Genomic DNA, 13727 nt, shown 5'->3' on the forward strand with positions numbered 1-13727 from the left:
ACCTCTTTCCAAGGGCCTGAATCTTGAAATTCCACATGCATGGGAGCTCCAGTGGGACGTGCAGGGATTTTACCGTGTCAGGCGCTGGCCCATTGACAGCAGCAGGAATTACAGGTGTTCAGTTCCTCCCAGACGTGCTGGAAAGCAGCTCATCCCAAGGAGGCTCCAGCTGCCTCCCTTCATGCTGGATGAGAGCAGATCACATGCTACATTTCACTTCTGGCCAGGACTTACCTCCATTTATTGCTTTTTTTATGCTCCAAATTAATGCTTTCGGGCTGCAGAAGCACTTCCCGAGATGGATTTTTCCACCGAGAAAGGAGCCACAAGAGAAGGACCACTTCATATGGTCAAAGCGTGGGGCTTGGTAGATTTATTTTAAATTAAATAAGTTATTCCATGTGTCCTGGACACAAGCTCTCTATAAAGTAATTTGAAATCCAGGGAGAAAACCCCCGACAGTCCATTTTTTCAGTCCTCTGAGCTGAAATACCGACCCAGTAGTTCATCACCTGGCAAATAAACCTGCCAGCTCCAAACTTTATTAATCATTTTCTGTACCCTGCTTGAACTTTTCCAAACTGAACTCAGGGGTGCTCTTATTCTCCATCCACTGGTACCAAAAGAAACAAGGAAAGAGGACAAAAGGAGGGCGATGAAGGCTACGTCATCCTCCTCTGCCTCCTCCACTGCAGGAACGTGAACTTCAGAGCCCAAAATATGGGGGAAAAGCCCACCCTTTTTCCCCACAGCATTTCCAGTTTGTAGCCCAGTTTCTTCAAGCAGAAAACAGCCACACCAGTACCTTTCTTGCTGGGATACTTTTTTAATTTTTGGCCTGGACAGGGAACTTTTTTTACAGCAATTTCTCAAACTATCCTTCCAGAGTATTAATTAACATTTTTTTTTTGTTATCTACATTCTCTGACACCTTCAAAGACTTTGCTTGATGATGTGCCTGTATTCCTCCTTTTAAATGTTAATGTTTTAGTCTTCAAGAAATAAAAGAAAGGGAAAGAGATGACAAGAACTCCCCAGAAAAAAAGGAACAGATGTTCCTGAGATCATAGCAAAACAAGCCACATACTTAGTAGGACCAACCTGTGATGTATAACATAGTTATTTTTCTAACCTTTCTAAAATTACCTATTTGACTGATTTCTTATGTGCAAAAAGAGGCATAAGGCCTTCCCTCCTGTCAAAGTACCATTGTCTCAAGTAATTTAGAAGCTCCCTGTTTCGGCACATGGAGACCACGAGTGCACAGACAGATTTAAGGCATCTTTGAGTCTGTGCAAGACTTGCAAGAATGTGGTTCTTAATACCACTGTAACTAGAGAAGTGTTTATAGAAGTCCAGCTAAAATCCAAAGCTCTCAGTCAAGGACTACCCAAAAAGAAATGCAACTGTAAGTCAGCTTGGCACGGACAGAGATGGTTTGGGGTGGAAGGAGGGGCACAAGTGTTGTGGTCCAGCTCACAGGCAGAACAGAACAGAGACAAGGTTATAAATCAGGGAGTGGGAATCCCTCCACCCCACTGCACAACTGCTGGAGAGACTGATAAAATCAACCTGTTTAATCATATCAGGCTGTTTCTTACACCATGTCACTTGTCCAGTGATGCATCCCAAGCTGAAACATGCAGTCCCTGCCGTGGTATATGCAGGTGGAATAATTTCATATTCATGCACCTATTCTGCATAAAATGCTGTTGTAGCAATAAGTGTAGGAACTATTAGAAAGGAAAAAGTCTTCTTTTACTTCTAATAAAATCTCCTCCAGTGTCAACCTAAACAGAGATTATATATATATATGTATATATATATATATGCACCCAGATTTATAATGGAGTGGCATTATAACTTAAATGGCATTATAAGGCATCTTTCCTTAATTTCTCCTCTCCCGATCTTCCACCTAACTACTTTTTTGACATGTTTTAAGTATGTTTAATTTTCAGTACTTAATGGCAAGATGCATCTGGGCAGGGAATACACTGCAGGCTACCTTGGGCCAGCAGCTCTCAGTGACTAACGTGGGTTCTGGGATTATTAGGGCATCTACAATGAATGATGAGAAATTCAGATCACTTTCTAAATTGGACTCCCAGACCCTGGCTTCCCTTCAGACAAGAGGAAAACGTGTCTGTACCACTTATTTCATTGACCATTAATGCTATTCCTAGAGGACACCTCATTTAGATGTGCTTTCTCCTGCTTCTTCCACTTCATCTCTTATACAAGACTATCAAATCAACGGAGTTTCCTGCAGTAGCTTTCCCCCATGTTTTAATGACTGCAACAACAAGAGAATTTGGAAAGATACAGCTTTTATTTAAAAAACAAACCTGAAAGAACAGAAGAGGTGCTAAGTTGGGTCAGAGATCCCCCCAGCCCGGGGTCCTGGGCTTTATGGTGGGGAGCAGCTGCAGTTTAGGAACAACACTGAGGGACAGAGCGTGGGGTGATCCCTCCCAGAGCACTCCTCCTGCAATCAGCTGCTCAGAGCTCTCCTTTAAACTGCCTCCAGACCACCATGGTTAGCAACCACTAAGAGCTGCACTAATAAAAATATATCTCATTTCTCTCCAAATCCTTTTATAGCCCCGACCGCCACAGCATCCGGTGACGAGTTCCACACTCCAAACTGTGCATTTTGCAGAGAATAATACTTTTTTGGAAAGCTGCTGCTTGCTAACATAGCTGGGACAAGCTTGTAGATGATCATGAGGGAGAGGCATCAGTGGCAGGGTGAGGTCCTTAAGTTTTGGGACCAAGCTGCAAATTCGGAACCAGCTGGGCGGCCTCGTCCCTGTAAGAAGAGCAGCAACGCTGAGTTGGCGTCTCGTGGCAAAGAGGAAGAACCAGACACCTACCCTTTCATTTCTAACATGGTTTTGATTTGGAAGCAGATATGAGACGGGAACTTTGTCAGCATTGCCAAATTAAGCCTTCCTGAGGCGGATTCAGAAACATCCAGGACTGGTCTGGGCTTGCAGAACGTGCCCTGTTTGGGTTTTATCAGAGACTTTCTGTGCTGGGTCATTTCCTCCCCCCGTGCACGTTTGGACAGTGAGCAAAGGGAGGGAAGCAGGTACCTGGCAGCAACTTCACATTCTAGTTCAACCAGGGGGTGTTTGGCAGTTCAGTGGCCTGTTTTATGTGCTTTATGTGTTTCTGGTTTTCAGAAGCAGCTGAGCTCTCAATCTCCTGAAAGCCATCTATGGCCTTTCCTCTGACAGCCAAGGATTCGTGTTTATTTTAAAAAGCAAAATAAATGTAAACAACAAAATTTGCCTTTTTTTTTTTCCATGAGAGAAAAGACTCCATAGGAAAAAAGATTCCAGTAAAAGACTGTGACAATCATGGGACAGAATAAGGCAGTGTCCAAAATGGATCATCCAACTCATAAACCTGTATGGACACTTATATAAGATCCTACACAAACCTTTATAACAAACCACTGAACAAGTGGTTTGGTTTCAAGTACACAGTGCTTGCACAATCATTCCTTCTATAAAATATGGAGTGTTTATCAACTTAATAAACATATAAAGCACTAAAGGAATGATATTTTGTTATATCAGATAAAAAATCTGTGCATTTATGCTTCAAATATGGAGCCACATAGGTCAATATAGGGGAATGGGAGTTCTTTGCCTCTTCTTGCTTGTCATTATTTTACCTGTAATAAAATTCAACCAAGCCCCAGCCTTGTGTTGACCCATCCAGTTGGAAATCTGCAATGCACTCGTGGAAAACGCCACTTCCCACCAGGCCATTGAACACCACGGGGCAGGTCTGCTTATCCAGCACTGCAGAAACAGCAAAGTCCTTGCCACCTTGGATAAGAGCAAAAAGGGAAGAATGTCTTCAACCTTCAGCGATATTTTACCTCAAAAAATCCCAATGTCTATTATTTTTGTGTACTGTTTCTTCTTAAAGAGTAACTGTTCTTCTGCTGCTTTGTAAATTAAGTAAAACCTTTGATCAACCACATTTCCAGCTGAATCCACTCATAACATATGTTTTGACATCCAAAATTGAAAATCACATAACTGATGTGGACTAGCATAAGTAACAGTCAGCACAAAGAATCTGTAACTCTCCCTCTGGTTCAGATGCCTGGAATCCTGATCCTGCAGTGGGCACACAGTTCTACCCATGACACACTACACCTATAACTTAACTTTAGCACAGGAATGCCCATGGCAGGAGGTTGAAAGTGGATGGTCTTTAAGGCCCCTTCCAACCCAAACCATTCCATGGGTTTATGATTCTAAGTAAATTTTTTAAGGTGCAAGATGATGCATTCAGCTCTCAAATTCGTCCCCAGGATCACATGGAATTTCACTGAATAGTCTTTCCTCCACTAAGTTAACTTCATCCCAAAAAGCTGAAGGCAGATGGACCACATTTAGCTTACCTGCAGTAAAACTGACTCCATACTCATCCTTGATAACACCATCCTCAGCCATCTCAGCCAGAGAGGCGTTGGACCACTCAATGCCAGCCTTCCTCCCATCAGGGAAAAACACATAACCTACAGTGAGGCTGAGGGGGAGAGAAGTGGAGCAGATTTAAAGTTCAACCAAAACTCAAATGCACCAGCACAAAGGCTGAGAGAATTGGGATTTTTCAGCCTGGAGAACAGAAGGCTCCAGGGAGACCTTGGAGACCCTTCCAGTGCCTAAAGGGGCTCCAAGAGAGCTGGAGAGGGACTGTGGACAAGGGCCTGGAGGGACAGGACAAGAGGCAATGGCTTCCCACTGCCAGAGGGCAGATTTAGATGGGATATTGGGAAGAAATTCTGCCCTGGGAGTGTGGTGAGGCCCTGACACAGGCTGCCCAGAGAAGCTGTGGCTGCTCCGTCCCTGGAAGTGTCCATGGCCAGGCTGGACAGGGCTTGGAGCAATCTTGGTCCCAGGGCAATGAACACTGGTCTTTAATCTTCTGGATGCACAGAGCACCAGTCAGCAAGGTGGGGCTCCCCGTGGAATGCCCCACTACAGTTGGACACACCTTCTTAAACACCTGGAAAGTGCTCAGTTGGTGCCTCTAAATTATCTTGACGCTCACACAGGCAGCTGCATCAGCCCAACAGTAATTGAGTGGAAAGGAAGCAAAGGAAGGTAAAAGCTGTCTTTGTGACTAACTGCAAATGAAAAACTGGGTGAAGGGAGTAGGAAGGAAGAGGATATGGATGGAAATTGGGCTATACAGGTTCAAAGCAAGGATGTGTCTATAGATGTCCTGCAGAGCAGCTTTGATCACCATTAAGACATAAACTTCCTTGGCTACTTACTTAGTTGTGGTAGCTGGAATGTTAATAACTGTTAAATGTGCTGCAGTCCCATCCTGCAAGAGAGAAAAAAAGGAAAAGCAGTCAAATTTCTGCAGACTCATTTCTGTGGGTTATTCACTGGTTTGACCAAGAAGACATTGGATATAACTCAGGTTATGCAATGTGCTATGACTTCATACTTTAAATCCTCTTCCTCTCAGTACATCTTCCATAAATGTCTGGCTGCAAATGAGAGTACAAGAACATAAATCAAAAACATTAAGGATAAATTGAGGACATTAAGGACAACATAAAGTCCACAGCAAGAGGATATAAGAGGGGGGAAACAACACCTGCAAAGATGTACAAAACTGATGGGCCCCTCTTTGACCAGATACCTCTTCTAACCTATATTCTGTGCCCAAGAGCAGCATACAGGAAAAATGTTAAATAAGAAGGAGCTAGAATCTCATGTTCTTATTAATTTCTTCTCTGCCTTTCAGTCTGGATCCCTTCATGCTCCACTTGGACTGCTCTGAGGCAAATTTAAGCCTACTCTGTGATGCTATAAATGTACAGACACTCGGGGTATGAGGACTCCAAATTTCAAACAGCAGTAAACTTCTTAGCAAAGTCAGATGGCTTTTAATTAGAAGTAGAACAGCCACAGTTATTTGAGTTCTGAATAGCTATGACAAAAAGGGAGAGGTTGCTACCTGATTATACACATTGTGGTGCCGTAGCACAGATTTATTAAAAGGTACACAGGCACATGTTAAATCACAGCAGCTGCTGGATCTGCACATAGGTGGGATTTTCCAAGCTGTGCTTTTGTGTCGGCCAGCACATATCTGGGAAAAGAACTTTTATTCTGAATTCACTCTTAACTCCTGTAATGTTGCCTATAATGAGAGTTTAGAATTCTTTATGCCTGAGCTGGCAGAGGAAATGCCTTTTCAGGAGCATCTGGTGGGGTTGGCTGGCAGCTTGCAGGGCCAGCCCTCAGCAGTTCCCCGGGGCTGTGCTGTCCTAGCAGCCCTGATTCTCCTCCAGCCACAAGGGCAAAGAGAGAATTAGAGCTCAGCACAGGCCAAAATATTTCCTGAGTGCTGTCACGAAGGCTTAGGATGCTTCAAACACCTCAGGCTCCCAATTAGTGTGAATCAGCACTGCAGCAGCACTGAGTGCTGGGTACTTGCAGCAGCTGAGAATCTCTCCTGTAAAGCTGCCCATTTAATTTTTCTTTAAAAAACCCCAAACCAAACAGCTACAAGCCACCAAAACAACTTTTGGTTCAACAGTGTTGTAAAATCTCAGCTTTTACACACACAGCTCTGCTTTTGAGAGCTGCTTCCAACACTGGTATGTGCTGATGATGGCACTGGTGAGCACTTCTGATTGCACACTGAGGATGCTCCCAACACCTTATTTCTGGATATTAAATATAGCTGACAAGCTCAGAAACAATTTCCTGGTCAAGTAGCACATTGTTAATATGGTAATACTTACTTCAAAGTGTGCCAAAATCATGACATAACGGTAAATCTCAGCCCAGTTCCTGATACCTGCAAAAAAGAACAAAATCACCCAGTCTAAAGTTCACCATTGCTGGAAAATGTGAACCAACAGTACTTGACTTGTCATTAACTTTGGATAAAGAAATAGCCAGTGATTGATAAGCTTGTAAGCATATGCATGTCCCCAAAATAGTTAATGGTATTTCCTCTGAAATGTCTCAACTTCACGCCCAGCCATGGAACTGGTTATTTTTAAAGACAATTTTTAGTCCCAGTGCCCTGGCAGTACCAGCTATAGTGAAGGCATTCCCAAGAGTGGGAATTCTTTCTGGTGCTGTTACCATAAGAGTGGCTCCGAACCCCTTTGAGGGAAAGTTCAATTTTCTCATGATTTTCTATTTCAATTTCTCCCACAGACTGGCCCCACTGCTCGTGTCGGAAATGTTGTTCCCTTTGTCTGGAAAAAAGAAAAGAGAGAACCAGCATGGGCAACATCATCAAGTCTCCTCAAGAAGCCTGAATATTAATCTGATGGATTTATGTCCCACAACGAAGGAGATTTCAGAGCATCTGGACCATGGCTATGCCAGCTTTAATAGACTATAAAAACTGCTGGGCTGCCAAACATTTGCTGCTTAGAAATCAGCAGGTATCACCAAAGACCACACACTACTGCTGTACAAATTTTCTCCTTCTATTTAGACAACACACTCATATTTTCTTCTCATTTTTTCAGTTTTCCAAAGCTTGTATAGTAATTAAAACACCCAATTCTGCTCTTCTTTCATATGATTATATTCGATCCTTTGCTTAATTATACCTGGATCACTGACTTTGGAAGCTGCCTTAAATCAATGAAAAAAGACACAATAAGAAATATTTCTGAAGCTTAAGGTTTTATAGACCAAAACTGTTTGGACAGGTCTGTTCACCCACTTATTAGGAAGACCCTGTCTCTGTGCAGGACCCTCCTTAGAACCTGCCAGGTTTGGTGTGGTGCTGAAACCAGGAGACACCTGACAGGAGCCACATCCTTGATTAGAGCACTTCAGATGAAACCCACCTTCTAAAATCAAATATAACACATGATAAAAACTGAGGAGATCTGTAGAAAAATTACTATTAACCCCAGAAGACATCAATCTTGCCTCTCACTTTTTGACCCTCTGGAAGAACTGGATGGTCCAGGGTTCCTGGGCGAAAGCTCGTGCAAATGTGCTGGGGTGACTGTCAACATTAAAGTTAAAAACTTCTGTGAAGTTCTCCCAACTAGGAAAAGAGGGGAAAAAGTAAAAAGACATTATTAGCTTTCAGCTCATACCATGCCAAGTTGTGCACTTGCTACTCTGACAGTGGCAATCTTAATATTTTATTGGAAAATACTGATTTCTGCCATTTTAAAAGAACCATGAACCCATTGTACATCCCAAAGCAAAGGTGAAACACTTACTGCAAAGAGAATTTAACTGGTACAAGATCACCTTCCTCTTCACTCCACTGCTGTCTATAGGGTCCTTTCCTGTAAGGAAAAGCACCATAATTTTATATCACTCCTAAACAAACAACAAAATGTTTCTTATATGTTTGGAAATGGATGGAATATACTACTGTGTGCTAAGGTAGAATGGTAATATATAGTATTACCAGATATATTTTCATTCCTTAAAAATCAATGTGTGTTAGTTACCAAATGGCTTTTGGTTCGAGTTGCTTAAATATAATTCCAGACAGTGCTGAAAAAGCCTCGGTCTCAAGTGTAGATAAATGGAACTAGAGAGTGCTGCAATACCTGAGCAATCCATCAAAGCTTATTTTCCAGCACATTTGGGGCTCCAAGTATTCAATAGTGAGCCCTCCTCCACTCCAGATCTCTTCAGACTCATCAGGCACCATCATGTTGGGATGTTGTGGGTGCTAAAAAGAGGAAACATTTCAGGCAAACGTGCTTAATTCAGTTGTGAGGCTGCAACGTGGGAGAATTCCTGCTCTGAGGGTCCTCTGTGGTTGAACTGGCCTTTCAGTTCTATTGCTCTGGTAATCAGGTTATTAAAGAGGGAAAATTGCACCTAAAACACCTGAGATATAACACATTGTTGTTTCAGATAATACAAGTTGTGTGAAGGGAGGTCACTGCATGAGCTCAGCTCCTTACACTGTCAAGATTACAGCCAAGTCACGCAGAGCTTTGGGGCTAAATTTATTTTTAGTCTCAATTTGATGAAACTCTGAAGTGATTTAGTGCATGAAAGCTCCCCAAACTCTACATCTGCTCTTTGAAAAATATGCCTTGTTCCCTAAAGTTGCCACCTCTCTAAAAGACAGTTTATCCTCTTGCTGTAGAAAAGGATCTAAGAAGGTCCAGAACTTGTCTGGCAGTTCTGAGGAACAAGGCCACAAAGTATCTTGTTATACTAAATATTATTAAAAAACCAAAATAATGTACATCAACATTCTCTTTTATTTTTCTATATTCTGCAAATGGGATTTCTCCTGCCTTTTCTGGTCTTGGCTACTTAGCAAAACAAATTTGTGAATAGAGATAGTTGAGTGCAAAGGGATTTATGTCAGACCTTCTCTTCTTCACTGTGTAGTCACTATTAACAAAAAAAACAAAGCCACAGGCAAGATATAGGACTAATACAGTTTTCTTTTCAGCAAGAATGAAGCAGATGTACATCTAATTCCCTAAAAACATTCTCTTCTCTTTCAAAGAGGCAATTTCACAATGGTTTTTATAGCATTCACTCATTAAAAAAGGGAAAAAAAATCAACCATGGCCCTACAATGTAATTAATTAACCAAGTGCTATGCCTTATGGGAAAGACTGGAGGCTCTAATTCTTCCTGGGAGAATTACCAAGCTATTTTTAAAGAAAATATGCTGGGTTTTGCACATTATGGGAAAAAGGGAATGAGTGTCAGATCCTACTGGGAAAAAAAATGAGATATAATCATAACTCTGGCCAGTTCTACCACTGCCTTTAGACACATCACCGATGTCTTACTGGTGGGATGTTAAGGGGGTGAAGACACAGAGAACATTAATTTTTGCTCGGGGTACTCCCAGGGGTTCAAGGCAGGAGTGAAGCACCGCTCCTGGATGTCACCCCACAGCCACCACTTACTTCAAACTGCCCTATTCCCTCCACCCTCAGGAAGAGCCACATCTCACACATCCCCGCAGGGCGTTTGGCAAGACGAGCGATCACAAAGGTCTTGTTGGTCTCTGCAAAGCCAGCAAAGTACATGGAATCCAGAGCCTGGGGAAAGGGAAATGGATTTCAGTTCCTGCTGGAGGCGGGAAAGGGAGGGGAAAAGGTCAGTAATTCTTTTTTTTTTTTTTTTTTTTTCCATAGACTTCTTAGGAATCAAATTTTACTTTCGCTTTTGTATTTCGTAGCAGGAACTCCAGCAAACAGACAGAGTTTTGCAAACAGCAGTGCAACCTCAGTCATGAGACAGGACAGCTCAAAATTGACTCAGATCCACAACATTCAGACAATCTGGTGTGCAATAGTCACATCATTCATTGCCACAAAAGCATTTTTCCTTTCTTTTTTGCCCATCTCCTCATCAAAGCAAACATAGAATGAAGAGAGCAAGCAGATGAGAAGCAGTTTTAGAGAGGGGACATAATTATTGCATGATAGCCATGGATGAGGTGAAATATTACCCTGAATTAAGATGATTATTTTGTAACAAGAAGCTCCTTTGACCAAAATCCTTATAAAACGTGTCCTCACAAAGGGTGTTTGTCAGGATGAAACTCAGCCACGAAGATGCTGTTTCCCCCTCTAGCATCAAATTGTGTGTGGGACAACTTACATATAGGGGAAACAGAAGTAAAAAGGAAAAAGGATTAGAAAGAAATGTAGGAAAGTAACTAGGAAATGTTGGACTTCAACATAATTAGAGGTTGGGATGGTGTAGGGCAAATTTTAAAATTCCTGGAACAGAAGTCCGCAAGTTCAAACTCTGATGTGTGTTTTCACATATTTGTAGAGAAGTCGCTCAAAGTAAAATTCTAAAAGCAGGAATGTGGAAATTTAAATTTCTGTATGCATTTTGGGGTGTGGATTAAGTTCTCCTCCTAAAAAAGTAGCCCTTGTAAAATCCCCAAAGCCACTAAAATCAGATTATTATGCATAAGGTAAGGGGGGATTTGGAGGGCACAGAGTCTAGAAATACACACAGAAAAAGTCTCTAGTGTAAAAAATTCAGAGACACCATTCCTGGAAGCATTTTCCACATCTGTTTTTAGGCCTCTCTTGGAAGTATTACTCCAGTGTTCCTGCTTGGAAGAGCAGAGTGGAAAGCACAGACCCCTTGGCTCTCTCTCAAACCACCCTGGATGTCAGTCTGATTTGGAAGATGGTATCACTCCTGCCCTATCAAATCTCAGAGACTGGCAAAACATTTCAAACGCTCCAAGCAGCAGTTTAATTAGCAGAAAGGAAAAGCTGGAGAAAACAGTTTCCTTTTTCTTAAAGGCCAAGCAGAAGCCTCAATGCACTCCAGGAAATGTTAGCCAGGAGTTGATTTTTCGCAGAAATTACTCAGGATCCAAAATCTCAGCTGGCATTTGCAAGCTGAATCTTGATGAGGCAAAGAAAAGCGAGGGCAATCCTTTCTCATGAGCCTTTCTGCTTCCCCCTCTCACCAAATAACACAGCAAAGCCCACACAAATCTCCCTTTTAGGCACCAGGAGTATTTTGGCAGGGAGCTCCATGGACCCAGGCAAGGTACAGGTTGTAGATAAAGGGCTTTTTATTTATTAAGCAGACAAGTGCACCTGCAAAATTAGATTCAATTCACTGAATGTACTAAATTAAAATGCTTCTGTGTCCCATAGTGCATCTGCTTTTTCCCCATGGACACCAACTGGACGGACTAGAGGTGATCCCTCTCCCTGCAAGGGTCAGTCAAGGTGACATCTCCCGCCCTCCCTTGGATGTGTTGACTGGGGGGGGAAGGATGTGGGTCCCCAAGCTTCAGGGGTTGGGTTGGGTTATGAAGGATGGCGGGAATGGGGGTACCTGAGGGATGAGAGGTGTCAGGGGTGGGATACAGGGGCTGCAGAGGGGTGCAGGTGGAGGCAGCCTGGGTCTAGGGAAGTATGGGTCCAAGGCAAAAGGGTGTTCTGGGGGAACTTGCGTTCCAGCGAATGGAGGTTCCAAGACGCGAGGAACATGGGGATGCTGGGGATGGGGTGCCAGGGCAGCAGGGGGGTGCCAGGGCTGCAAGGACATAAGGATGCTAGGAATGGGAGAGGCAGAGTTGCCAGGGAGCGGGAATGGAGCGCCGCAGAAGGAGCTCCCGGGGAAGGGGGTCTCAGCATCGGGGGTGCCAGGACACTCACGTGGGGGTCGGGGCGGAGCGGGCGCGGCCGGCGCGGCTCGGCGGTGCCTCCTGCGGCCGCCCGCTGCCTCCAGGCGCCGTGGCAGAGCAGGAGGCAGCCCAGGGCCCAGCGCTTCAGCGGGGACCAGGCGCCGGGGGCGGCCGCTCGCCGGGCCCCGAGCAGCGCCAGCAGCGCCGCGGCCACGAGCGCCAGGAGCGCCGGCAGCGCCGGCATCGCCGGGAGGCACCGGGAGCGGCGGCACCGGGAGCGGCGCGGGATGAGCAGCGGGGCGGGATGAGGAACGGCGCGGGACGAGCAGCGGCGATGGCTCCGGCTCCGACCCCGGCTCCGGCCGCCCCCAAACCCCGCCTCGACCGGGGCCGCTCAACGCCGTGTCCCGGGATGGCTCATTTCCGCGAGGGGCTTGTCCCGACCGCTGAGCTCATCCCGGGAAGTTGCATTTGCTCCTTTTGTTTATTTACTGCGCACTCCAAAGGGAAGTTCAGGCAGAGACGGGGCCGAGTTCCTAGGAAACTCTCCGGGATAAGTGCTCGGGTGCAGGTTTTGGGATCTCTTCCCCGAGGATGAAGGCTGTGGGTGTTCCCAGCTCTTTGATGTGTGTCGCTGAAGGAGAGTCAGTTTAAGATTAGATAGATGAAATAAGTTTTTTACGCAGAGGGTGGTAAAACACTGGCACTGGCTGCCCAGACAGAGGTGGTGATGCCCAATCCCTGCAAACATTCAAGGCTGGCTTGGATGTGGCTCTGAGCAACCTGCTCTAGTTGAAGATGCCTGTGGCGGGGGGGAGATGGACTAGGTGACCTTTAAAAGGACCCTTCCAGCTCAAACTACTCTGATTCCGTGATTTCTGATCTTGTTTTATTGGGCTCCCAGTGTAAGTGGGTTCTTCACTCTCGTTCCCACTGATGGCTCCTGCCAACAGGCAGGGAAAAGACTCAGCAGCCCATTTCATCTAAGGTACCAAAAAACCCCCCTACCCACAGCAGGCATCCCTTCAGTGACTCTTGTAGGTATCATTTCTAGGAGCTATATTTTGGCTGACTGCACAAGAGTTGTTCGCACTCCTTTTGCATCTACCAACCATTTAGTCTCATTTCCCTATACTAAAACAAAGCCAACCTCTCAGGAGAATTTGAAGTGCAGCTGATCTCACTGTAGAGAAAGCTGGCGCTCTCAGAACCCACACTTTCTTTGTCTCCTGAGTGTTTTGACTCCCTGTTAGCTCTACAGACTTCTCAGCAGACTCCCTGTTACTTGAAAAAGCATTTATTGTACATTTTTATGCCTTGTTTCAATTGTCCCAGTTTGGTTTTATAACAACCTCTGCTGTGGTTTGTGTTTAACGGATCAGTGCTTATGGTTCTTTCGATTTTCTTCTCTGTATGTAACTTGTTTTTAACAACTTCCTGAGCTCTGCTGCTCCTTTTTGCCCTTTATCTAGTCTTTCCTGATACTGATGTGCACTTGGGCTGCCTTGGTGATCATGTTTTCATTGTTTCTCCAAAAGCTTTTAGCGTCTTAGGAGTTCCTTTTACCTTCTTAAAAGGTTTCCTCAGTTTTACACAGT

General features: G+C 44.4%; 1 protein-coding gene across 1 annotated transcript; it reads right to left on the minus strand.

Moving 5' to 3' along the window:
- Positions 1–2318: 2318 nt before the first annotated feature.
- On the minus strand, positions 2319–12505 carry LOC127477437 (uncharacterized). Its single transcript, XM_051801780.1, has 11 exons — positions 12161–12505; positions 9926–10060; positions 8591–8715; positions 8252–8320; positions 7957–8070; positions 7143–7258; positions 6794–6849; positions 5306–5358; positions 4427–4554; positions 3686–3842; positions 2319–2812 (listed from the first exon to the last, which is right to left on the minus strand). The coding sequence occupies exons 1-11, from the start codon at positions 12371–12373 to the stop codon at positions 2761–2763; spliced, it is 1218 nt and encodes a 405-aa protein (XP_051657740.1). The 5' UTR covers positions 12374–12505; the 3' UTR covers positions 2319–2760.
- Positions 12506–13727: the final 1222 nt, after the last annotated feature.

This window comes from Manacus candei, unplaced genomic scaffold (genome assembly GCF_025592945.1).
Source record: "Manacus candei isolate 608988 ecotype Guabito, Panama unplaced genomic scaffold, ASM2559294v1 h1tg000053l, whole genome shotgun sequence".
Classification (NCBI taxonomy): Eukaryota; Metazoa; Chordata; class Aves; order Passeriformes; family Pipridae; genus Manacus; species Manacus candei.